The following is a 26409-nucleotide window of genomic DNA, read 5'->3' as shown; positions in this document are numbered from 1 at the left end:
GATTAAGATTATATTAAAATGTACCATGCTGTGAACATCTTATGTTTATCAAATTTACACACACAGCCCATTTTTTTTTAACAAGTGTGGATGTGAATTTTATTCCATATTCATCAGGCACATGTACGCATAAGCCCCGACCGGTGCTAGAGCACCACCCGGTTTCCCCCCGATGAGAGACGTGCTCGTCACCTGAGACCTTTTTTTCCCCCACAATTTATAAATAAATAAATATATAAATAAAATACAAACCATCCTCTCGGTCTTATAAGACGGGTATTGATTTTTTTTTTTTTTTGTTGAGAATTGTGCCTCACGCAAGCTTTTTCCATTTGAACTTTTGGGTGGGTAGATGTTTTATATCCACCGTTGCTTCCATTCATCTCCTTTCTCAACAAATAAGATTTATTTATTGTGTCAATTGTGTTAACAGAAATGAAGAGAAATACATAAGTTAAATAATCCTCTATCAAGTGACGGCGTCTAACTTTGACCAAATGCTGAACCCCAATGTAAATACCCTATTCAGTATTATTTTCCATTGCACTTTCTTATTTATCTAATTTATATATTTGTCTGTATTATTGTTGTATTGCACTGGAGAGGGGAGCTCTCTAATCTCGTTGCACTCTTGAGTACAATGACAATAAAGGGATTTCTAATTCTAATTCTAATTCTAAAGACTAAATGTATACACTTTTAGCAATACATATACAAATCAAGGTCCTCTTAAAAAAATTAATAGAACAAAATATTTGTCCATGAAATATAAAAGATACTTTGCACAATCATTCCACACACATACAGACATAAACATCTGACATCAAATTTAATTTGCTCGGGATCTCCATGAAGTCCATCAGTCATTTCAAGCCACCCATCTTTTTTCTCCTTTGCCATTTTCTTTTTCTCTTCCTGTGTCTGACTCCAATTGCACCTACCTTTCATTATCACAGCCAACACTTTTCAGCTTATACCGCGCATGTATGTCAGCAGGAGCAGGGTCAGCATGCAGCCTCTGGCCCTGCCTCGCTGTAGACAACAACCTCACCTTGTCGGGGTCCGCCTCCCGCGCCCCCCTGACTCACACACGCTCACAAACTGCCATTACCGGTTGGCCAGCGATCAGCTATTACCAGAGACCTTGCGCCAGGCTGCCGCGGCGGGTCAAAAGGCGGGACCTGAACAGCATTTGTGACATTGATGCAAAGTCAGGTTTATTTTTGTTGCGCTTTATTCTAAATGTGTCATAAAAGCTGCAGCGGATGTCATAATGTATGTTTACGTTGTTATTGCCTAGGATATAAAATGTCCTTAATGGGATGTGCTTTTGTTAAAGCTTAATTGAACATTTTATCATTATTTATCTCACATGTTAAATGTGGTAAAAGTCTTTCTTTTGAATCTGTCTTTTGGCTTTGAATTACTTTAAAAATATGGCACAATATAAATTGTGGGAAAACTACAGCTCTTTGAGCCCAGCGTGTCTGTAGTGTTATTTAACATGACAAGATTTGCAATCGTCATGTAATGTGAAATTAAGCACAGCACACAAATGATGAAGCAGAACTGGCCTGACTTTTATACAATTCATCATTTCTTTGAGCAAACGGAAGGAGTGTGATGCCTAACTATTTTTTATAGACTGGACCTAGTCGTATTGAAGACAAACCATTCTGGGTTAATGGGCGAATTCCAGTTGGTCAAATTAAGAATCAGTTTTCCCCGTGGCAAATAAATGAAATCATTAAATAATTTGCATCACCAACTCATTGTTTACTGCGTTGGAATGACTTCAAGTAACATTTTAACATGCTCCACTACAAGCAGGCCTCCTAACTACACGTGTAGCCCTGATTGGTACTGTCCCAGTGGAAACGCTGTGTGAATGTGAGGCTTGGCGTTAACAAGGTGATACATCTGAAACTGAATTGTCATCCATGACCTTAAATAGAAATGGAAAGAAAAGTGGTGAACTCTGTCACCTCCTGTTTTATGTTTTATCAACTCCAATTCAAAATTGTAATTGGTTCAATACCCGAAAAACTGTTTAATTGATTATACAATCAACCATATTTTATCTCATTTAACAATGCCTCAGGACAACGGATGTGGAGGAGACATCAGGCTGTGTTAAGCACTTGTGCACTTACACACACATGCACACAAACACACACCCTCCTCTGTTGGGTGTAGAGGAGAATCAATATGTCTTTGAATGAGGGTCAGAAGGGTTGTCTGCCCAGGGAGAGCTGACAGATTTGCTCTCTTTTGCTCTGCTAAGCCCCTGCCTTCTTTTAACACCCCCTGACACACACTCATACACACAAATATAGAGATGCAGAAACACACTCATACACACACACGCACAAAGATGTGACACTTGTCCCAGCGGGCAGAATTCCTAGCATTTTGCCGGGGGGGTGTGATATTAGTCGCTCTACATCGAAATGAACCCTGCTGCGCTCGTGTTAGTGTGTTTACCGTGTTAGTGAAGGCAACAGAGGCCGGGCTTGGAAGACAGAATATGATCAATCAGGTGGAACACACACGATGATATTCCAAGGTGACACATCATGGATTTGTTTTTTGATTTTTTTTTTGCGCCTCTCTGCTGTCGCGCAACATGAACGTACCGGTACTCATCATAACATCTGACATGCTGTTACAAGAGGAGGCGAACGAGTGTTTGTTTGCTTGTAATGTGTGTGTGCGTGTGCGTGCATGTGTGTGTGTACCGTATGTGCATGCATTAACATACTAAAGCAGTAATTAGTAATCACTCAAGTAGCTAATGACATGGATCAATGAGCTTTTAAAACCAGTCATTTAATAATTACAACCATCAATGGTCACCCAGTGATTTATTATTGCACTGCTCACTCTATCATCTTGCTCTTTCTCAACTGATATGCACAGTTTATCATCACGTATAATTTATTTTTATAAAACATTGCCATTGGCATCATTGTGAGTTAAAGCATTCCAATGATGACAAACTGAAAAACACAGTAGATTGAAAAAAAAATCCTTTGGTTCCTTTTTGTTTACTGAATTAGGACCAATAAACTAACACGATATCATTTGAATATTTTTGAGGAAAAGTGTAGAAAAATAAATCGGGTGATTATGATTTAATCATATGCAACCAATCTGCCTCTTTGGGTCATGGTAAGGCAAAACAAAAAGGCGAGAATTCATCATGGTTAGTGAGAAACACCTAATATGGCAAATAACAGCCATAAAAAATAAATCAGGACCCGATCATCCAAATGGAAGTAACATGCGACCAATTACTGTCTGCTTTCATGGCTGGGTTTGGGAATTTATGTTGATTAAAGTGTCTGTTTTTGTTTTTGTTTTTTTGGGGGGGGTGAGGAGAGTCAGATGTAGAGTCAGATGTAGAGCAATAGTTAAACCAGCTATGGATAGATACAATTGTCATCAAAATTTGAACAGAAATGGGAAAATTTAAGTAAAAGTGAAAGTCTTACAGTGCCAAAATCAACTGACCCCTGCACTAGATGGTCAGGAAAAACTCATTTCAAAACTAAGGTATCGAGTAGACAATTGTCCAGTATCTTAATTATGAAGTCGATTGATGATTCAATCCCCCTTTTTTTGTCCTTATTTAGGAAATAGAAAGACATAACCTGCATCAAACTATTGCGCTAATACTTTAAAAACAACAACAGAAAGAAAGATGACTCTAGGAAACTCCCAGAAGCCTTTGCAATCACATTGTTTCTCATGACCTTGACTCTGCAATCACTTTCACTCAATGAAGATGAAGTCCAGCTGACAGCGACAGGATCTGAATATGAGCTAAGTTGCACATCATAAAGGTGCTCCAGTGCGTTTTTGTGCATCCAGTACTGCGTGTGTGCGTGTGCGTGCGTGCGTGTGTGTATGTGTGGCACGGATGCACAATTACCAAGCAGGCGCGAATCGATAGGTGCCTGCTGACAGATGGATTAGCACGGTAAACAGATGATACACACACCGCTAAATTATTCATCTGCTGAACAGTGGGCTGGGATTCCTCACACACCCAGTGACGGGGGAGAAGAGGAGGAAGACTAAAGGGGGATGGAAGGATAGCGCAAGTTAGAAGAGTAAAGAGGATGAGGGGATTACTTTTCTCATTTGAGATTCTCACAAACAGTATGTTGACTTTGGAAAAACTCAGACTCGGACATGGGACTGTTTTAGAACAGTGTGTTTGCTGCTCTTCTGCGAGACCACACTCCCCCTGATGTTGCTTTTAAGTATGCTGCAGCACCACAGCGTCAACCTGAAATGTGTAGGGGAAGACGTTTGCCATACACAACACCCAGTAGCATAAGCAAACGCTATCAAACACACTCCTCCTTGAATTTATCCCTGTCTTTTCCTCAAGTGCGGGCAAATCCGTGATCATTGGCTCCTCACGCCTTTAAGAACGCCTGGAACACAAATGCAATTTCACACGCGTACTAGTGCACACGAGAGAATTGGTTGGACAAACCTGACAATGCCATGGGGATAATATTTGATGTTACGGTTGAAGATGATTTTACAAATAGGCATGTGTTAAAATATGGCATTATACTGGGATTTACTTTGAAAAGTGTGCGAAAAAGGGCATTGAGCTGCTTCGTAAGATCAAAATTGAAATGCAGACCACTGCCAAGGCCAAACAGTCTTAATGGTGCATCAAATAGTACACCTTAATAAGTGTCGTGGAAGCTTAAATGTTGTCATCACAATTCATGCTTCAGTGAATGAGAAAGGGATTTTGGAAAATGGCTGCAGATTTTAATTTGAAGTAAGGTATCAAACAATGCTGAATATGCAAATTCCCTCCAAGTGTCAGCTTTGTAAAATCCTGTTAACACACAGAACTGTGAGAAAAACACAAGGTAATAAATGGAATTTTCCGGTCTTTCTGACTTGGACTCATCGCAGTGGGCACTGCTACTTGAGATTCATGTGCAAATCATATGAGCAAGCACATGTTCTCACATGCATATAAAACATACAATATTGATTTGTTTCACCTTTCAAAGGGACTTTTAGGACTTTTGTGCTGCAGACGCAAATTTTTATTTGCAATTAAGGGAAAATAAATAAATACAATAACCCATCCATTTTCTGAGCTTAATAAGGTCGCAACAGTGGCGTGCTGTCAGGGCCCTCAAAGCCTTCTCTGCGGGCTTAAACATCAAAAGCACTGACCTGCATATAAAAAGCAAATTGTAAAGTATTAATAATAGTAAATAACTATAGAAATATTTTTCCAACAGTAATTTGTCTTCATGCAATAATGTTTAACTCTTTTTTTGTCCAATCAGATTTCAACTTCTATGTTGCTATGTCGGTGTAAACTTCCCGAGGGCTTCAGACGCAGGATTGCAGGTTGCTTCCAATTGAAACCAAACTGTAGTTTTGTTTTATTTTTTTTATGAATATGAATCAATCAGATTTAATATTCAATGTGGGAGAGGCTTCTAGAATCCTTCCGGGTAAATTAAAATCCTCATTTTATGTGAAATAGCTACAGGCGCAAGTGGTTTAGCGCTACTTGTAATATAACGATGAAGTGAGCGTTCATCTGTGTGTGAGCAAATTGGCCACCGCAGCTTTGTAAAGTGACAGTGCGGGAAGGACAACAAATAATCTCGAACCCACAGCCCCCTCAACACACACACACACATTTATGTGCGCGCTCATACACACTTGCATGCACGTGCACAAACTGTTCGTTCGCATCATGGCTACCATCAGCAGGAACCAATCAGATTTGATGAATAATTCAATATTAAAGAGGGTGTGACCAGGACAGGGAGGGGTAAGGCCCCTCTGCCAAGCCAGTGGGCCTTTTTGGAAACAGTGTGTGTGTGTGTGTGTTGGTGTGCATGAAAGTGAGAGAAGAGGGGAGGGTATAGAGGGGAGTCTGTCACACTAGACTGCATCCACAAACTGGCTGCAGATTAGATTACTGAGGAGGAGAAGAGGGGAGGGGTGTCGAGAGGAAGTGAGAAGGATAGAAGGACGGAGATGGAGAGAGAAGTGATGGAGAAGAAGAAAAAGATGCAGCAGAGGTGTGAAGACGAAAGCAGACAAAATGAATAGAAAGGAATCTTTGAACTCATCCGGATGAGGAAATCTGTGAATAGCATGAATCACTGCCGACTGGGGTGTTTGGAAATGAAGAGCAACAACTTTTTAAGTCGTTCTCAATCAGCCTGGTGTTGATTTTCTTTCTTGGGCAAGTACGTGTGCATGTTTGTGGGTTGTCTTGCTAGGTGTTGTTTGGCTAAAACATCGTCTGTATATAATTGACGGTTGTTTTAACAGAGCATCATTTAACTTTTATCAACAGAAAATAAATAGTGGTAAGAGTTTTCGAGGGGCCCTTTTCCGTGGAAAACGCTTTAATGAAACTATTTAACACATATTAGGAGCCATGGAATCTATACACAAACAGTGTTTGTACTTTTGAATAAAACGCACATGCACTCACAGTTATCTGTGTTCAAATGGAGTGGCTGCTGGCCAACAAAAGGTTCGACAGGAAGGGACTAATCCTTGAGCTGAACCATCATTGCAACAGTGACCACGAGACTCACATCAAGCAACACACACACTCACTGTTATCCCATCCTTGATTGTATGTGCCACACATGCAAGGGTAGAAGGACGGGTGGACTGTTCAAAAGAACGATTAATAAAAACATTTTGAATATTTTTTTTCCCTGAAAGCTAGCGTTACAGCGAGGATATTATGACTGAGCAGTTATCCATACTAGTGGGCTTACAGAAGAGTGACAACCGCCACCCTGCCAGGCAGGGTGGGTGGGTAGTTGTGTGTGTGTGGCGCACAGTTGGGGACTGACAGGGAGGCAACAAGAGAGGGACAAGGCTTTTAACATCTGGCTAAGCACTGTCTGGAAGACATCCACACACAAACGCACACACACACCCACTTTGGTAGGCGGGCAAGTCCCAGTCCTAATTATTAGAACACTCTTACTTAACTTTACCCTGCCACTGGACCGTGACAGGCAGAGATAGAGGGGGGAGGGCTGCCAAGGTGGAGGGCGACAGATTTTTGTCAAGTCAAGACGAAGGATGAGGGTTTCTCTCCTTGACAGATTGTTTTGAACCTCTCATGTACCACAGCAAGGGAAAAAAGTAAAGAACAGATGAAAACATGGACATTGGTCAAGGACACTTTGGGAATTCTGAGTTGACTCTGCATAGCAATAAACACATTAATATGAAAATACTATTACGATCCCCAACATGATGCTCCAGAGAGCCTTTTTGAAGACCCCTATTTTTTTTCCTCATACAAACTTTGTGCTACAAGAGCCCAAAGACCAAAACAACAGTTATTCTCAGTTGGACATGGAGAGCAAAATAATAATAAACAAAGTAAAGTTAAAAAGCGACAAAATAGATAAAAGTCCAGAAAGATGATGAAAAGTAGATCACTTGTGCTTTGAAAAGCATGAGATGACAGAATGTTTGTCACATGTTCATGGTGAAAAAAGGAGGAAATATGACACACTGCTGTGATATATAATCATTATGATAAATATCATTATCTGTATTTCAATAAATTCATTCTGCAGTATGTATATAATTTTTATTCTTTGGATGTACTTGTATTCAACAACCATATAGTTTGTTAGTCTTATGCAACTTGCCTCTGCACTGAAAAACATTTGTGCATTCTTCATCTTTTACTTTTCCAAGCCTGCTATTCCAAGTGAAAGTGGGAAGATCAACAAGGCAGGTTCGGAAGGGTCAGTTTGAGTGTGCATCTGTCTACCTTGTATGTTGGGAGCGGAGAATACAGACAAACAGTCCACAGCTGTCACACAATGAAAAGGCCGAGAGATAAAGGTCCGATTGGGAACAAGGCATCGAGGAAAGATGGAGAGATATGTAAGATCCAAAAGAAAACAAAGATATGGTCCAATAACTCTAATCACATACAATTCCGATGTCATTTTTTTTTTTTTTAAGAAGCCTCCATTTGATTCAATCGGCTTTGTATTAAAACATTATAATATAAATTAAGTGCAAGTAATACCATTTAAAACGTCTTGTCCAAAAGTGCATGATGGGGCCTTTACGTGGAGGTTTAGCAGTTGATATGTTCGCGGGTTTAGTTAACAGCCATCGTGTCTGTCTATGCATTGTGAGGATTTGGGAAGGCTTTGCATACCGGATGTTGCTTGAAGCATTTTGTACCAAGATGACAGATGTGCACGCCAGGTACTACTTTTTCCATGTTGTTGTATTAGAATATTTGGTTAAGAAAAGAGAATTCCTCACACGCCGGAGATTATGTGATGAGAGATGATTGGACTGTAATCACATAATATATGTATAATATAAATAATATATATATGTATATAAATGTAGCAGCGTATAATTTATCTTTAGTCCAATTCCATAAGTGGTTCAGTTTGATGCCACTTGGATTCTCTCTTTTTTTTTTTTTTTTTTAAATTAGCAAAATTACTGATTCAAACTTTTGGATTATTTCCAGTGGGCTGATTGGATGACAGAAAATTGGTCTTCTGTCAAATTCCGCTTGTCTTTCCAAAAAGAAAAGAAAACAAATGCTGTTGTTTTTTTAAATTCATCATTCACCTTTGTGTAAAATAGTTTCATGTCACATTATGTAGCTCCCGACTTTTCCTGTTCCAAACCTCTTGGGGTTGCTGGGTCTTTACGCATGTCTACTCAATGACCAGAACCAGTCAAGGAGAATAATTCTTTGCTGTGAGCTCAGCCTCCACATATCCAAATGCATTAGAGGCCGATGGTAAAGGTGGCGGCTTCTTCTGCCAAGACTTAACCTGATTAGATTGGGATTCAGCCGTTCCATAAGACAGCACAGAAACCTTTTTTTAGTGTACATTCTCCAAGTGCTTACAAAGCTTTAGAGTTAACGCTGGACAGTATCGCTTTACAAATGTTTGGCTCATTTTATGCTACAATATCCAATTATAAATGAAATATTTAAATAATCTGCCTGGTGCTTATACGAACTTTTTTTCTTTGTTGCAATTTCACCTGGAAAAGCATGAAGGCGTGATTTTTCTCAAAGTTTCTTCAGCTCTCCAGTTCCCGTCTCGACTTCCCTTGCATGGTTTGTTTTTATCGGATTAGTCTCAGGTCGTCGCTTTTGTCTCTCATTTATTAGTTCATGGATTCATCCCACAAAAACACACATCATCTTAAACCTTAGAAAGGCTGGAAAGAGGACAAAGATAAAACCGATAACTGTGGAAAGGTGACTTTGAACAACTAAACAGACAAGTACAATATGTAATTTAAATTAATTCAAAATAGCTACAGCATGTAAGGCTAATTTGCCTCTAAGAGCCGATACAGATTTTCATGTGTGCTGGATGTCAAAGCTCTTTGCCAAATGTTGATTGTGTCTTTGTGATTGGAACGCTTCCTTCTCTTTCCATCACAGTCATACACACGTACCAACAGGCGCAAACACGTACACATATACACACATTCTCTGCTGAGGTTTCGGGAATGTGGGCAAATCTTTTGGCCGCCAGGGTGGAACTATGATGAATACTGATGGCAAGGAGCATGGCCGACATACGTGCACACACATGCACGCACACACACAAACACATGGCGTATGCAGACTGCAGGAGGGCCAAATGGCATCCCCTCCCCTGGTAAATGCTAATGTGACTAGCGGAGCTTGTGGGCTTGTGAACCAAGGATTGGTTGAGCCAAGAGAGATGATGACAAGAAAACATAGATGGGATTGTTTATTGGGGTGTGTGATGCAAGTGTGTAAAATTATTGTGCAAGTTTATAATTAAAGGGCCTCAATTGGATTTGCCAGTATGAGTTTGTTTTTTTATCCTTCCCTTTTCGGTATATTCTCTTAGATATCAGACACACATTGCCAATGAATTCTTTTGTTCTATGTCAATGTGTATATTTGAAGAAAATACAGAAGAGACGTAAATGTGTACTTACAGCGTTCAATGCGGTCCTCAGGGCTGGAGGAAGTCTCTCGGTCTGAAAGAAGGCCGGACACAGCAAAGATCTTCTTTCCGCTGTCCTCGACAGCCTTCAAGGCGCTGCTGGGTGAGCTCCCAGGTGGGATCTGGGCACCACCAAAGTCATATTCTTTACCCTCGGCATCAGAATAACGGAGATGAGGGGAAGCTTCTGCATCCAGGCAGCCTTTGAGGCGCTTAGCTGGGGTGAAAGCAGACTGATACCCGCCTGGTGCTCCATCTCGATCATCAGGAGGAGAAGCAAAGGGTCTGAAGGCCCCGACGCCACTGTGATTCAGCATACTGATCGGCGAGCAGTCCAGATTCGGTGGTGCAAACTGATGATGGAGGTGGAGGAGGGATGGTGGAAAGTCCCTGTTGGGGAAACCTGGGGGGACGGCACCTTGGCGGTGGTACATTGATGCAAAGGTGTACGAACCATTATTAAATGGCAAGTGAACATCTTTCTCAACAGAAACTGGGACACCAAATGGGCGTGGTTGTTGGCAAGGAATAGAAGCATCACGAGACGCTTCAGCAGTGGAGGCCAGGACCATGAGAGCTGGGGAGGCCAGGGGATTTGGCAAGTAGGAGGAACTCTCCATCTTGAACGCTGCTCTGTGGAGGTCCATGTCGAAATGGATGAGAGTAGTTGAGAAGATTTTAGGAGGAAGAGGAGGAACTGGTTCCTCCTCAAAGAAACTGAACACAGTACCCTTGAAAAGAGTCTCGAATAAGAGTCGTGAGTCTTGCAGGGCAGTTGGCTATTTGGCTCAAATTGTGATTTTAGTTCATTCCTTTTCAGTAGAGATAAAAATCTACTCTAGTTGAGTGACTGCAGTTTGGAGCTGATTTTTCTTTGGCAGGGATGCACTGTCCAGTTAATTTTGGGAGTTGAAGCGCGATAATTGGTGAGACTGTTGTAAGGGAAAGCCGAGTGGTCGTTGAAGGTTGTCACAGCGGATTCCTCATCTTCTTGTGGTCAAACTGCGAAGAGACAAAACACAAGCATTACATGACAGCCATCTCCTTCTTCTTCCATCAATAAGATTTGTCAGAAGGAAAAAAATATCACAGAAATGTTGCAACATAAGTACTCAATTTTCTTGACTTCTTAGCACTTTGCCCCGAAGGTGCCTTCCCATTGTCAGATCCTGTAAAGGCACAAACTTGGGCCCTGATGCCCGCACACTTTAGAAAAAGTTATTGCATCACATCTCTCCACTCTGATTCTTTGTTGCCCTCCAGCTCTTACCAAGTGCCTGCTGCATGTCCTCTATTCTGCAAATCAATCCACCCCCTTCTCAGAATCCTCATCTCCTCTCATCCTCCTAGCACTATTTCTCTTCCCTCTGCCATCTCTGATCACAGTCTAAGCCGCTTATTCCTACCATCTCCCAGATCTTACTGGACCAGAACCACTTGTCTCAAGATAAAGGCACACATATTTTTTCTACCCACCCACATACTCACACACATATCGGATAAGAATCAATGAGGTTCAACCCATCAAGTGAAGTACATACTAGAAACTTTCATGCTATTCTGCACTATTTACCATCTTTTAATTTACTTTTTTTTTTTTTTTTTGCTATCTGACCTCGCTTTTGCATTTCCCCTGTAATTCTCATCTCCTCGGATTGCTCCGTCTCACCCTCCTTTCCCTAACTCTCTTCTCCCTTGGGTGATTCAGATGGGTGATATCATATCAGACCCCTCCATCTGCCATCCACGAGCCAGAGGAAATCTGACTGAGTGAATAAATTAGCTGTACTTGACCTCACGACCCCAGCATCCGTGGCAACAGGCTAGAATTCTTCCTCTCGGGGATTAGATCACACTGTGCGATTGGTTGAGCTGGCGAATGCAGGGAGGCGGCCAATGAAACGATAAAATAACATTTAAGAGCTGTTTATCCCCAAAAGGCAACTTGAAGGGGGATGGTTTGTTCAACATCCAAAATGCTATTAAATTGCTACAGCGGAAGACTTTGGAACTTGGATCTGGATTCAAAGGTGATAAGGTTAGCATTCAGCTCTACATACCCGTTACAATCGATTGTCAAACCTGATCTCGGCTTTGGCACACTCGCCTACCTCCAACATGAAGACACATGCTCAAGCCCAGGGGAAGCTGAGAGGAGACGCCCAGGCACAGTGAGATGTTTTACATTACCGCAGAAGCACAGCAAGCTGGTGCAGTGGTCAGAAAGGCTGAGGCGAACACACCTCTCATCTGGACTGGTGCCATGTCGTCTCAGATTACATCTCTCCATCCCTTTTCAAATTCATTTTTCCACCTGCCACACACCATGCTAGAATTGACACATGGACGTGAAAGTTTCACGTCATCTCTCAGTCATTTTCCCCATCGCCAATGCTCATCAGGTACAACATGAGCTTTCCACGTGTAACCTTGGTAGTATGAAGGGTTGATCGGAGGAGAACACACACTATTTCATCTTTATCTTCATTTTAGGCCGAGGTGAGGGTCACCATTGGAGATTCTCGTATCAACCATAAAGGAAGAGGAGAAAATAAACCAAACTAAAAATGTTTTAAACTTTTTACATCATTTCGATGTAATTTGTTTTAAATGTGGCAAAGCAAATGAGTACATACTAAACATGATCATTAGTATTGTTTATTTAGAAAATTTGTATTTACACTACGTGTCACCAAATCCTTCGCCCCTGAAACAGTGATAATAATTTCAGACGAGAGAGAGATAGCCTACGGTAGCAAGATCTTTTCAAAATCAAAATCCAAGCACAATAACAGCCAATGCACACTCATAATATCAGTCAGTGCCACTTACAATCCCATTTGCCACTGAGGGGATATCAGCCACTCATTGTCTGACATCGGCTATATGCATTTTATAATAGAAAATGTCACAGGGGAACATTTACCACGCAAGCATAATTTGATTACTGTGTACAAGAAAGATACAGCTGTCGCTGCGATATTACACTCAAGGGGTGGCGGGGGGTAGGCAATTTGTATCAAACGTGTACTTAAAGTGACTGTTTTACCAATGTAGAAATTGCTGTGTCAACATTGATGCACTTTAACCTCATCAAGAGAAATTACACTCATCAAGTGAGATGTGTTGCAAATTGTAGTTGTAATGCATCCAAAATGATTGTTCCTAAAAATAATTGTAGGGTGTAACTTGCCTGTTGAATTGATCAGAAACACAAATTAAGGATTTGGGAATACTTAACTGACGTAATTATGGATAGATGGAATGCTTTTGGATGAGGATTGTTTTTGCTTGAACTATGCTCTCAGTTTAGTGGTGTTTATGCATACAAATTTTTCACATCGTAACCATTTAAAATGCTAATCACGTTAAAAAAAAAAAATCTCTGCGCGCTTACTGCTACTGAGAAGCAGCAGGGTTCTAAGTCGGACTAAATATTAGAAGAAGAAATACCGTAAAATGGGCTAGCTGTTAGCTATCTGTTAATTGCAACATGAATGCATATTCTTCTACATTTTCTTCTAATTAAGGACTTCTGTTCTCTCGTTAGTGTTATTAGCTCCACCTGTGTATTTCCTTCGTTTTTGCCACGCTCTTCATTGTCATTTACTGAACTCCTTCTCTCTTGCTCACCTATGTTGTCAGTGTTCGTCGTTTTAATTTCCATGTCATTTAATGCTTATGTCTTGGTTCACTGTTTTCTGTAGGCTCTCCCTGTATTGCTGTAAATTTTGTGGAGGATTAGTACTCCAAGAGTCCAAATCCCTGGAAGCTCTCTTTCAAAGAACGACCCCACCATTGCATATTTGATGACTGAGTCTTTAAGGGAGCATCGTCCGATTGAGTAGCCTGTCGGCCACCATTCGGCTCTCCTGAGCTCAGTGAGGCCTCTTTTTTCCTTACATCTCTGTCGCTCTCACCTGTGTACACCTGTTTTATTTTTGTATCTTGGGTTAGAGTTTCGCTTCCTCCATCCATTCTCCCCCAAAAAAATTTGCTTCTCTGTTTTTTCCCTTGGGATTTTATTTGGTCCTAAACTTCACATGGAACTCCAAGACTCTGATCTAGTCTTCTTTTTTTTTTATTTAAAATATCGCCACTCTTATTTCTCCATTTTTACTCTTCCAATTAGCTTTTCACATGTCCTTCCATTCCCCTCTGCTCTTGTGCCATTTATTCAGTTCTGACCCGCCGGTCACTCTTTCATAGTATTGGGATGCTTCATATGTCAGCGAACCTGTTGTAGCTGAGATGACAAGGTATCTTTTTTTTATCCTGTATTGGCATTGAAATATCAACCGCTGATCATCACCCAAACTTGACAGACAGTTTACCAAATTCTTGTCAACTATGTGTCAACAGTGCCATCCTTTTGTTGTTCTATTGCAGCCAGGAAATGTCCATCAAAGACATCTTGAGAAACCTACACAATGACATCAGCAAAGATGCTGGTGTGTGAGTCTGCACGCACCATTTTCTGTAGAAAAAGTGACGCTAACATAGTTGTTCGAAGACTTTGAAATATGACAAAGTTCAGTTTGACACATTTTCAAGATGGTTCAAAACATATAGCTCGTTACAGCAGAATTTTCTATTGAGAGGTAAAGTGACCTCAGAACAAAATAAATGCCTGTGACAACAACTTTGCCTAATCTTCCACTTCCCGGTGAACCTTGGCATCTCCACTTCCAGGTCGATTTGAGCATTTTACATTTTAACCACCACACAAATCAAACACATAAACATTTCATGGAACACTATCAACCTCTTTTATTATTAAAAGAGCGTGGTATACAGATGTAGGTACTTTAACATGTGATGGTAATAAATTAGCTCATCTCAGGTGCATTGTCACTTTTGGGGTAGAATGTTTAAGTGGATTTTACAATGAAGAGAAGTCAACAAGCACACTCACAATGGGTTTGACCTCATTGTGTACGTTTCTCAAGAGTTATCACCATCTGTTTCTATCAATGACAACACTGTATTTTATCACTGCACTGGTTAGTGGCTATTAAATGTTTGTGATGGCATATGCAACCTAATGCGCAGACGTTTGCATTGTGAGGTGGTTAAGTTTTACTGCGCAATTTCCAAGCAGATGTAGAAGCAAGCAGATACAAAAATTTAGAACCCATTCCATTGTGGGTTGGACTTGGATAGTTCATGCAAGTATCTGCAAGAGGTAGTTATCAATTGCACCACAATGGATTGTTATGTGCATCATCATGTGTTCATTTATGTCCAAATCAACAGCCGATAGTACGGAAATCTACTCATTTGTGTCTGACCATGAGGCAATTCGTGTAAATAAGCATCATGTTCATTCATCTCACCCCTCACTTTCTCTCTCAAGTAATAATTGTTTTGCTAATTCTTATCTTTCAATAACCCGAATTGTGTAATCAATCTGAGATTTCATTGCCTCTTATGCTCACCCTTGTATGTCATCTAAGTTCTAACCTTCAGTCAACAGTCGCCACAGTTAGCTGGAGACATATGCGCGAGCAGAGAAAGTAATATTACAGTAAAATTTGATAAGGGGACATGCAAACCGTCTAATCGTGTGAGCTGGATAATAACATTCCGCTCCCTAAATCAATACAATGCAAGCGGGCGAACATGCTGTGCAGAATGTGCCACAGCTAAAAGCTCTTCAGCTTGCTGAAAAGGGCAGAAAAGAATCTGACGAAGCAGCTGTAAAATGTTTTCTTTCTTTTGTCCCACTGATGTGATATATCATGGAATAACCCAGCAATAAGAAAATAGGATTTAAAGACTAAGACTCTAGGGATGTTTGGAGACACGGTGTCACGGCCTGGTCCTGGGGCAAGGATTTCTATTCATACCCAGTTCACAGGACACGAATCACAAAGCGTTCAGTGACAAATAAATCATTCTTCCTGGTCACTGTACAGCAAAATCAGTATGGCCTCGAAGCGACAAGTCGCCCGCTGCAAACGACCCCGACAAGCTGACAGATGACACCGCCGTCTTCGATGACTGACAGGTGAGCTCGCTGTCTGCCCTTTACAAGTACCGCTGAGTGAGTGCGTGTGTGGCACTGCGACGCCCTGCGATGACTCTTTATTGCCGTGTTACGTCGGCGTGCGTAGCGGCGGTCACTAATCTTACCGGCCGGCCGGCAGACAGGAGGCTCATTGTCTAGTTGCAACACCAAGCTGTATCCAAGCCGATTAAGTCGAACAAGGAAAACTGTTGGGAAGCGCAAACACTAAGACATTCCCCTCTAATTGTCCTCAATTGCAGAGTTAATAAGGATGATTACAACAAAAGGGAACCGCATCGGTGCTGAGACCTCTTCGACGCGGAGGTCAAAGTTCAGGATGACACAGGAATATGATCGAGGAGGTTGTTCTGTAATGAGAATATTTTTTTTACTTTTAATGATCACATGGCAGCCAAGTGTGCAATGTGGATGTCATCATATCGGTTAAATGAGCACATGCAGTGAGGTGTTTGAGTGCATCTGGTAGGATCAGGCTTCTTGTATCATCATCTCCTGTCTGGATGCCCAGCTGGCGTCCGGAGAAAAATGATAAGTAATCCACGCAGATTCCGACTGCTTACAATCGATGATTGTATGTGCTCCAAAAACGCGTGTGTGTAAGTGTGTGCGTGTGTGCAAGCGCAAAGAGTAATTGACAAATGAACGGAGAAACCTGAGAGAGAGATGATGTGATTGGGGGGGTTTGGTGGTGGGGTGGGGGTGCAAAGTGAGAGAACGAGACACCCAACTATACAGAAAGTATCAGACATCCGACACAAGTCCTTCCCCCTCATTAGGCCGCTTGGCTGACTTTCTCTTGTTGCCAGTGATATTCACCCTATAACAGCCCCAACAACTGCATTAGTAGTCCCTGCCGTCTCCAATGCAATCAAACCATTAAACACAGTGTGCATCACCTCCTTGGAGTGATTTCCTTCCAATAGAAAATGACTGAATGAGAGCTACTCCCCTTTCCTGTTATCAATAAAGATAATAATTTGATTTACAATAAACGTCCAGTAGTTTTCCCTTTATTTTGGGGACATTTCCACTCAATCCACTTTTTTTTTTTACAAATAATAAACTAGTAGAAAAAAAATCATAATTGGCAAAAAAAAAAACTTTAAGTATCTCGAGTATGAGTGAAAAAGAACATTTTTCATTTTTGTTTATATTCCATATTGGACAAACCAATATTGCGTCAAAAAAGCAATTTGTAGATGCAGACAGTTTGCAATTGCTCAGGGTAAAATGAAAAATATTGAGCCCCTGGCAGCTTGCAATAGCCACTCTTAAATGAATGCATCAGGCTTAATGATAGTGATTGTAACAGCAGTAAACACAAAGTTTGAGGATGTGCAAGGCGCAGTGCAAACGGGAAGCATTCCCTGTTGAGTGTGTGTTCCAACACTTGTTATTTACCCGTGCACGCCTTGATTTCAATTACATTCCGCTTGTCAAATTAGCTGGCGTGTGCTGCGTTTATTAACGCGACACAATAATACAACGTACACCTGAGAGAAGGAGGAGGGGAGAGGCTGGTGAAGTGAGCAGTTGCGTATAATAAAGAGCGATAAAATAGCGCATATTGATAAGACTTAATAGACTTTGAGGGGGGGGTCATGAAATAAATCGCGATTGAGTGATCTTCTCTTAATTTACTGCCCGTGTCGTGATGGCGCAATGATGCGTTAATATTCCCAAATATGAGCATATTGAAAAATAATTGCAGATTCATGGAGTGATTCATTTTTTTCGTATATCTTGAGCATAAAACAAATTAATATGAACGGAACGTGGACGCCTAATGTAAAAAACGCTTTTCGTAATTCATGTCCCCACTTGTTTGATTTAAGACAAGAGCAGCATGCATGTAAACTGATACCATTTATTACTGAAGTGCTAAAAATAATTATTACCATATTAATAATTACCCGAACCACCCTCCAGAGCAACCCTCAGCCCCCCTTCTCACCACACGCTTACGCACACACATACACGCGCGCGCGCACACACCACTCAATGGACGTTGCGTGTCGTGGGATTGCAATTGAAATAAACTTCTCACTCAGCAGCCATCGACCCAGGATAGAGGTGTGAAATGGACATTAATTTTAGTTCACTTCTCGCTGCACAGAGCGTGGAGCCCGGGGATCAATGACAAGCAATAAAAACTGACTGCTAGTGGGCTTCGAAAATAAATCATCATTTGCTGCTTTTTGGGGATTTTTTTTCTTCTTTTAATTCCCGTGCGAATGGAAAAAAACAGACCCGCCGACATTATAATGGGCCTAAATCAATAAAATTACGGATGCGCACACAGAAGGAGGATATACTTTTTCAAATGGTAATCTTAATAATTACAAACGGTTTGTTATAAAGATATGTATATTTGTTTTTTTTTCTTCTGTATATTGAGTCAGGTTTGTCTCCGTTTAATCCCAATACTTCGCTCAAGACTCCAAATAATACTCGTGTACAAAAAAAGACGTAACTATTGTTTGACAATTTGCAGAAGGCCACTTAAAATCAAGGGGATCACAAAACTGGAAGTCAGTTTAATCTGAAAGAAAGGCGTTGGTCTATAAATCACTGCGGTTGGAAACGTAAATGAGGAAATAATAACCCGACGCACAGACACGCACTCAGTATTTAGCACCGAACAAAAAAAACCGACATCAAATACTAATAATTAACAACAAAAATGCCTTCCTTAACGATATTTAATTGACTTGTATTTAATTGTTTCATTCAAATTACTTAAAACATCCTAGCCTATTTAAATCATCATTGGTATATAAATAAGGAAGTAAGTCATAATTTACAAATGTGCATGCAAATTTCATCAAGTGCATAAATGGGAATAAATATTTAAAAAATGCATTATATTTCGATTGTTTTTTTAAATTTGCATTTAGAGACATCGGATTATTTTGTTTTATCACTAAATGAAATTAATGAAAATGCAATTATTTCGCTTGATGAAGAAAAACAGTTTATATGCCTTTCATGTATCAGCGTGGTTGTAGAAATTGTTCACAGTGAAAAAAATAACTTTTTCGCCAGCCGGTGCCGGTGCCGGTGAAGCGGAACGCGGAATGCGAACCATAATACTTATGACCACACATTCAAAAGATAAGTGACGTCTAGTCCAGTACATTTAGTTGGAAATTAAACAGGCTCGCATGGTCGTTAGAAGACGGGGTTGCTTGATCCGACAATCAATAAATCAATTTCAAGTCATCCATCACTGAAATCAAAGCAAAATCACTTGATGCCAAGTCGGTTTATCCATTTTTTCCATTATTTATTTTAATCTACAAACTAAAATACAATGCTGTGGATTGTGTGTTGCGTTCAAGTACCGCTTTTAGTGCATTTGTTCTTTTTTATGGGCTTTATATTCCAATGCAGATGTTAAACGTATTTTTGAGCATAAGCGGCTTAGATAATTGATGGATTAATGTTTTTTTTTTTTTTATAAATAAAATTGTTTTGTGTTATTTACTGTATTTTATTGTATTATTTGTTGTTTGTTTTTTATATTTTAGTTATTACACAACTGCGGTGATTTACCATTTTTTTCATTACGGATAAGTAAGCCTACCTGTTTCTACAATCGCGTAGCGGTTGAAGAACAAACTGGAGTAAAGTCGAAGTACTCATTGGAAGTTGGCAACACTCATTGTGAATCTTCAAACAAAAAAATGAAATAAAGTCCATAACTGCACTTGTTCTTTTTGTTATATGGGAGTGTAACTTTTTATTTAAAACAATGGAAAGCAAAAGGCACGCTTGGAAGTTTCATTATATGCGGCTAATGTAATTTTCAACGACGTAAAATATCATAAATTTGACTAAAAATCATTCATCCATGAGAAGTGCAAATCCGCTAAAAATGTTGACCCGGTAAAAGTGACGGCGCAAAAACTGGAAGTGGCCTTTGGAGATGCAGGTTTTGGCTCGCCGTGGCCGGCCACGAATTTGGAAGCCCCGCGAGGCTTCCTCAGACTGGGCGCTGCTTGTTTAGAGGAGGGGTGTAAATTATAGTGGCTCCCGCTTAACAGGTGTTTCCCTACTCAAGGCCTTCGTGAGCGTGCGTGTGAGGTGGGCACGTCCACGCGCATGATTGTAAGCCTTCTAATTAATCAGATACATTTGTATTCGGCAAAAAGCTGATTTTTTTGTTGGCGTTTAATGTTTGTAAATGTGTTGAAGATATTTTAAAATGTTTAACAAGATCAGTAGTCCAACGTCGATGCATTTTTGTGGTCCAAAGTAATGTTCTTGATTAAAAACAGATCATGCTGCACGTTGAAGCCACATGTTACCATTAAAAACTGTGTAATGCGCATACCTATTTGTAATTTTGTAAAACCAAAATGATGTGCTATTATCCATGCTGTGGACAAGGAAATATAAAACAATGAAATTGCGTCTAACTTTGAAATTTTCATTAAAAAAAGATTATGTGAAATTAATGATTTGATACTTTGTCCGAAAATAACAGGGAATGTCACAAGCAACTCTCTCTTGCCATATCCTGCTTTACCTCAGAACGCATTGCTAAAAATAGATTTTAGTATCACTGTTCTGAAAGTTATTTCAGCCTATATGTACAGTAAATGTTCTGGATATTAGTGAGGCGATGGCAATACACGCACACACACACACGCACACCCACACGCACGCGCGCAAGCACAAGTACAAGCACACGCGCACACTGTAATCCTCATCAAGTGTTTTCAGGAGGACACGTTCTTGTTTGGGAAGCAGACAAGTGCATTCGCGCACGCGCACGCGCACACACACAACAACAAACAAACAAACGCTCACGCACACGCCTAAAGCGATATAATAAACCAACATGAACGCACAAGTAGAATGTCTGAGTCCAAAGGGACACTCGGAGTCACTTTGGCGTGACTTTCCCCCCCCATTTTTCGCCCCAAGAGAATGAAACGCTCAGTCCGCCTAAGAAACGATCGACAAAACCTCTCAAAAAGAAACACCACAAACACTACTACTTTCTAAGATTCAAACTCGGAAAGTCGGTGAAAAAAGTCTGACTCACCTCTTCGTAGGAGAATCCACTACTTCTGCGGAACCCTCTTGGGTTTCCGGCTCCCCTTTTTTATCCTCACAACAAACCCAAAACTTTTCGCCAAGTAACAGTTGCGTGGCTCGTGCGCCGCAGCACTGGAGATAACGACAACTAAAAGTAGTTAACACCTCCCTGTTAGCTTGCCCAAGGAGGACAATGTGTGCGCGTAATAGAGGAAGAGAGAGGGAGAGAGAGGCTGACTTTGCACGCTGAGTGTAAAGCGGCTATCAGTAGCGCGACGTGCGCGTGCAGCCCCTCAGTTGAAACGCGGAGCGGAAAGGCGAGTGGGAGCCGCGGAGGGAGCGCGAGACACGGTGGCAGGCAGGGAAGGAGGTGGGGTGGTAGTGGTGGTGGTGGGCTCTCAACGGCTAAGCGTGTGAGTGGGGGTGTACCGGTAGGAGGAGGGAGGGGTGTCGGAGGGCAAGAGCGCACAGGAGGCGCAGTGCTGCCGCGCTGTGCTCGGGTCGCCCTATGACGCAAGGACAAGAACACGCGCACGCAAGCACGCACGCAAGATAAAAACAACCTGCCCACCCCCTTTCCGATCAACTATTTGGTCATTTCAGGGCAAGGAAAGCTGTCTGCACTTTAGGGTGTGTTGGGGAGCACCCACCAGTCGAGCCAACTTCAGGGTTCTTCAAAATGGATCTGTAACTCTCGCTCACCACTCAGCATTGTAATATAACGACGACAGTAAACTACGGTCAAGAAACGGATTTGATGTATAAAATGTATAGTCATGACCGAAAACATGTACAAACTGAACAAAGAATGTGGTTCACGCAATCCGCATTTAACTATTTTAAACACTGTCACTAATAGTTTCTATTTTCTTAAATCTCTGAACATCCGTAAGCATGAGCTACTACCAACTAGAAAATGGCAATTGGAAAGTGAAATTATGTACGGATAAGTCTTTATTAAACATTTAACTAATTAATAACTGACTAATAAATAATTTCTAAGGACTATGCATATTATTACGTGATACCACATATAATTGTCTGCAGTTTACATTTTAAATGTATATATTTTGGAGCACCCTACATAGAGGAATAATATCTTGATTGTGATATTCATAATTTAAAAGACTATTTCTAGTTTGATTATTTCTTTCTGGGAATGGTGTATTATCTGCAGGTAGGCGCATTGATACAAACGCAGACCACCTCTCACCACCTCCGTTCCTCTCCCCTCTGGCGTTTCGGTCCCCTGGGCGATTTCAACAGCTTTGTGCGCAAAGTGAATGAATTATCCCCCTCCCTGCTCTTTCTCTCTCACTCTCTTTTTCTACTGTCGGACCGACCGCTTGCCATAAAGCCAATGAAAGTCCACCCACCAAAAGAGGTGTGCTATCAGACATCAAAAAGTGCAGGTTTGAGGAAGTGGACCAACGTTTGTGCTCATTAATGACTATTCGTTTAAAACAAAACTGTAAAATACCTCTACCAAATCTTTTTGGGTCATGCAGAATCGAGGAAATCATTATGAGTAGATTAATATAACTATCAAATGCCGAAAAGGATGTGTACTGTTTGACACTCCAAAAATTATTTTATGGCTCACCTGATTTTAGAACAAAGGCAACATGATAAACCTCTCTTCTTTATTCTGTGATGTGTGTGTTACTAACCAAAGTAGTGAAACTTGATAATTACACTGAACCAAAATGGTTGAGTTGAGGATTTTTTTCCCCCCTCTGCACGACTCCCCCTGCTGGTCATACGCGGAAGTGAAACGCAATCCAAGAAGCTGTAGACTTCCTCTATAGTCAATTCACTTTGGAATAAACTTGACATTAGATGTTAAGGAAAGTAATGTGTGGGTAAAATGTTGTCATGGTTTAGAAAGTTGCTCGCAGTGGTGACTTCTGCATGTAAAAATTGTCATGGTTTAATCATAAAAAAAAAATCTATTGGAGCACTATAGAGTTGCTTAAACGAGAGAAGACTAATTCCTTTTGCTGACTTAAAAGAAAGATTGTTTGATTAAATGAGTATTTGTATTAAACATTTCACATTCCAGTGATGTCAAACGGTTGATTTTAAACATCTTTGATTGTGAAACAATTTTTAATCGAGATAAAGACACGAACATTGTAGTCATGTTAACGTGTGTCAGACAAGTGCACGTTAAGACTCAAAAGAGTATTTGATTCGCCTCCTTGCTCTTTGAACCACTTTCACGCTATAATATACTGATGTTTAGGTAACAATAGCGTGGGAAAAGTGAAGTGTGTGTGTGATAGTGTGTGTGTGCTGGGTGGTCTCCATACACATGAGGGGCAGTAGCGGCAGAAGCAGTGCCATTAGTGGTGTGTTGTCTTGCTAATAGGCTCAGTTTGGAGTCAATGGGTTGACTGAGGAAGAGGACCTTCCATGTATTAGATCCCGCTCTATTCAAAGTCTAATGCCACCCTGTAGTCCAACCCCCTGATGTTTTGAAATTCTGCTTGTGTGTGTATTGACAAGGAAGCACTTTGATAGCACCTGTTTCACTGCAGAAACATCTGGACTGCTGCTGTCCCCAACTCAAGAGCAAAAGCCGTTTTAGATGTGCATACTTGAGTTGGAAAAGGACACCGACATTAAGACATCTCAGGTTTATTTTTGTTTTTTCGGCCTCTACCTTGATCTAAATCATCACAGGAAGCCACATCTCATTAACCTTAACACAATGTACTGTATATTTAGCGACCACATACATGTAAAATTCACATTTCAGCATTTCTATATACCAGGGGTATTCAATTAAAAGTCACAGAGGTCAACTAACATTTCTTCCAATTAAAATGTCCGAACCAAAGTCTAACTTCCCTTATTGTCTAGCCTATGTTCACATTTTTATATAGTTTCCCTATCTAGAGTCATTTTCAACTAAATATTTCGCAATGTTCCCATTAAACACATTTCCCAGTCAAATAAATATAAGGTGTTAATTTCACATTAGAGAAAATGTAAAAGAGGCTCCAGGGTAAAGAACTTAAGGGCGCCACTTCCAGAAAAAAATGTAAATATCTCCTGCAGAAATAAATCAAGTGCTGAGCATTGAGTAAACATATTTCCCCTTTTCTTAAATCAAAGAGTTATGATCCTAAAAAAGCAGAAGTAAAACAGGTCAACATGTTCAGTAAACAAACAATAAAAATGGCTGTCCTCATGAAAAACTAATTGAAACTGAGTTTTGACACCACCTTTTCTTTTGAATATTTTTAACTCCTCTTCATGAGAAAAATGAGTTAGTGACCGAGTCAGGTCTGTTGGAATTTGGTAGATTATTTCACATATCTGATCTTTGTGTTTTCCTTTAAATAATGTTTGTGCAAGTGGATTTAAGCACTCCTTCGCAACTGCCCCATAATTTTTTTTTGTTTCCCCCAAAAGCCATGATCATTTTAGTGAACATTTGTTTGCATGCGGCTGAGCTGTAAACAAAAATATAAAAATCTGTTACATTGCGCTCGAAGTTTGATGTTTTTGCGTGCCCTCACCTCAGACTTCAGCGGATAACTTTGCGCAAAAGAGCTGTGTCTTGTTTCGTTGTGGCGCTTCGCGTTGGTGCAACGGTTTGCATACGATGCACACTGGTTTTAAACTCGCTGCTGCCTGAACGGACAAAAGTTTCTCCATCCATTCATTTCTAAGACAATACGGATTGATGTTGCTAACTTTTGAGCAAGCCTCGCTGTCAGCAGCACTCTCTTCCTGTCGGCAGCTCTGGTGCGCGATTGGCAGTGGTTCGAAAACAGAAGATTTGATTGGCTCAAAATACTGACGACTGATCAACTCGAATAGCACGTTTGCGAATAGGCCGTGGAAAAAAATTCTGTACGTGTACATATATCATAGATGGGTCATGGGTCCGGTCCGAACCATCAGTCCGCCATTTGGTGATGCCTCCCATATACAGTAAATGTATTCAACCAGTCAATTCAAATGTAGGAACAATTATAGTATGTGATTTGAGTCTCCCCCTGCAGTTGAGGAGTTGTACTGCACCTTTAAACCACATTTAGTTTTCCCAAATGTAAATGTACTGAAGACATTGGGTGCTCAATAAGATTTTATTTCTTCACATTGACTTTTTTAATTATGAAAGGTGCAATGATTATTGATAATTAAGCATATATATATATATATATATATATATATATATTAGGGCTGTCAAAATTAAAGCATTCAGGTAATTAATCCCAAAATTTTTAACTCAGTTAAATATTTTAGTTCAATTTACTCAGTTTGATTTACTTAATAAATAATTTGCATACTTTGCAAATATTGTGCCATATTAGCTGTCTACAGCACGTCTCAGAACAAAACACTGTGTTTAAGTTACCACTGGGCCTTGCAAACCAACACTGCTGGAGTGTGGCGCTTGTGGGCAGTTTTGAGAAATGTTTCGGAAATAAATGTCTGCAAAGATGTCTCCAATTAGATCGTATTCAAGAATCCAAGAAATCTATTAGAACAGTCTTTGAATTAAATATACTTCATATTGGGTGATTCTGCATCAATTACAAGATATTATTCAAGGAAATATCTGTAACAAGCTCCGCAAAAGATTGTAGTTGAAAAATGTCCTTAATCGTGATTAATCATGGAATCTTTTGTGATTAATTAGTTAAAAAAATTAACCACTTGACAGCATATATATATATATATATATATATATATATATATGGCCTCACAATATGGAGGTTGTGGGTTCGATTCCGGCTCCGTCCTTCCTGTGTGGACACAAGGCGTGTTTCACCACATGCCCTTTAATTTGTTAAACAAACCATGTTTGAGTTGTGATTTACAGCTAATTTGGACAGGCAATGGTCATGCCTGTCTTTCTTTTTAATCATTTACGACAGGTGGAATTTATAGTTCTTGCTTCTGAGATGCATGCCGCCATATCCATATGTCTGTGATATAATGAGATTTTAGCACAGCAAGATTGTAAATTATGGTGTGATTTGCTCTCTTGCGGTTTTGTCGGGCACATCCTTTGAACGCGTGTGTGCGCGTATGTGCGTGGGGGTGTGTGTGTGTGTGTGTGTATATACAGAGGGGGTTGGGGTTAGCTTGGGGATATGGCTGGCATTTGGCTGCCACAGCGCTCTAATTGCTGACGTACACACAGATAGATGGGACCTGATGGTTGGTGTCGCCACTGGAGGGAGAGAGGAGGAGGCGATGGGAGAGGGTGGCTGGGGGAGACGAAAAGGAGGAAAGAGGATAGGGAGGAGGAGGAGAAGGATGTTGGGGCATGGATGGATTGGTAAATAG

The 26409-nt window shown here is 40.6% G+C and overlaps 1 protein-coding gene across 6 annotated transcripts in view; it reads right to left on the bottom strand.

Annotated features, from left to right (window-relative positions):
• The window catches only part of rnf220a (ring finger protein 220a), a 139167-nt gene extending 117723 nt beyond the window's left edge, over positions 1-21444 (bottom strand). For 3 of the 6 annotated variants that reach the window (XM_088311188.1, XM_088311189.1, XM_088311193.1), the window contains exons 1-2: positions 21107-21439; positions 10015-11024 (exon numbers count right to left, since the gene is read on the bottom strand). In XM_088311188.1, coding sequence (XP_088167314.1) covers positions 10015-10669 — 655 coding nt within the window. In that variant the 5' untranslated portion in view covers positions 10670-11024; positions 21107-21439. Of the gene's footprint in view, positions 1-10014; positions 11025-21106 lie in introns of all 6 variants that reach the window. The other 3 variants (XM_088311191.1, XM_088311192.1, XM_088311190.1) reach the window with 2 other exon arrangements.
• Positions 21445-26409: the final 4965 nt, after the last annotated feature.

Source organism: Idiotropiscis lumnitzeri, chromosome 12 (genome assembly GCF_059441095.1).
Source record: "Idiotropiscis lumnitzeri isolate Australia: NSW breed Sydney's pygmy pipehorse chromosome 12, RoL_Ilum_1.0, whole genome shotgun sequence".
NCBI classification, from domain to species: Eukaryota; Metazoa; Chordata; class Actinopteri; order Syngnathiformes; family Syngnathidae; genus Idiotropiscis; species Idiotropiscis lumnitzeri.
This window is presented reverse-complemented; position numbering and strand designations above follow the sequence as displayed.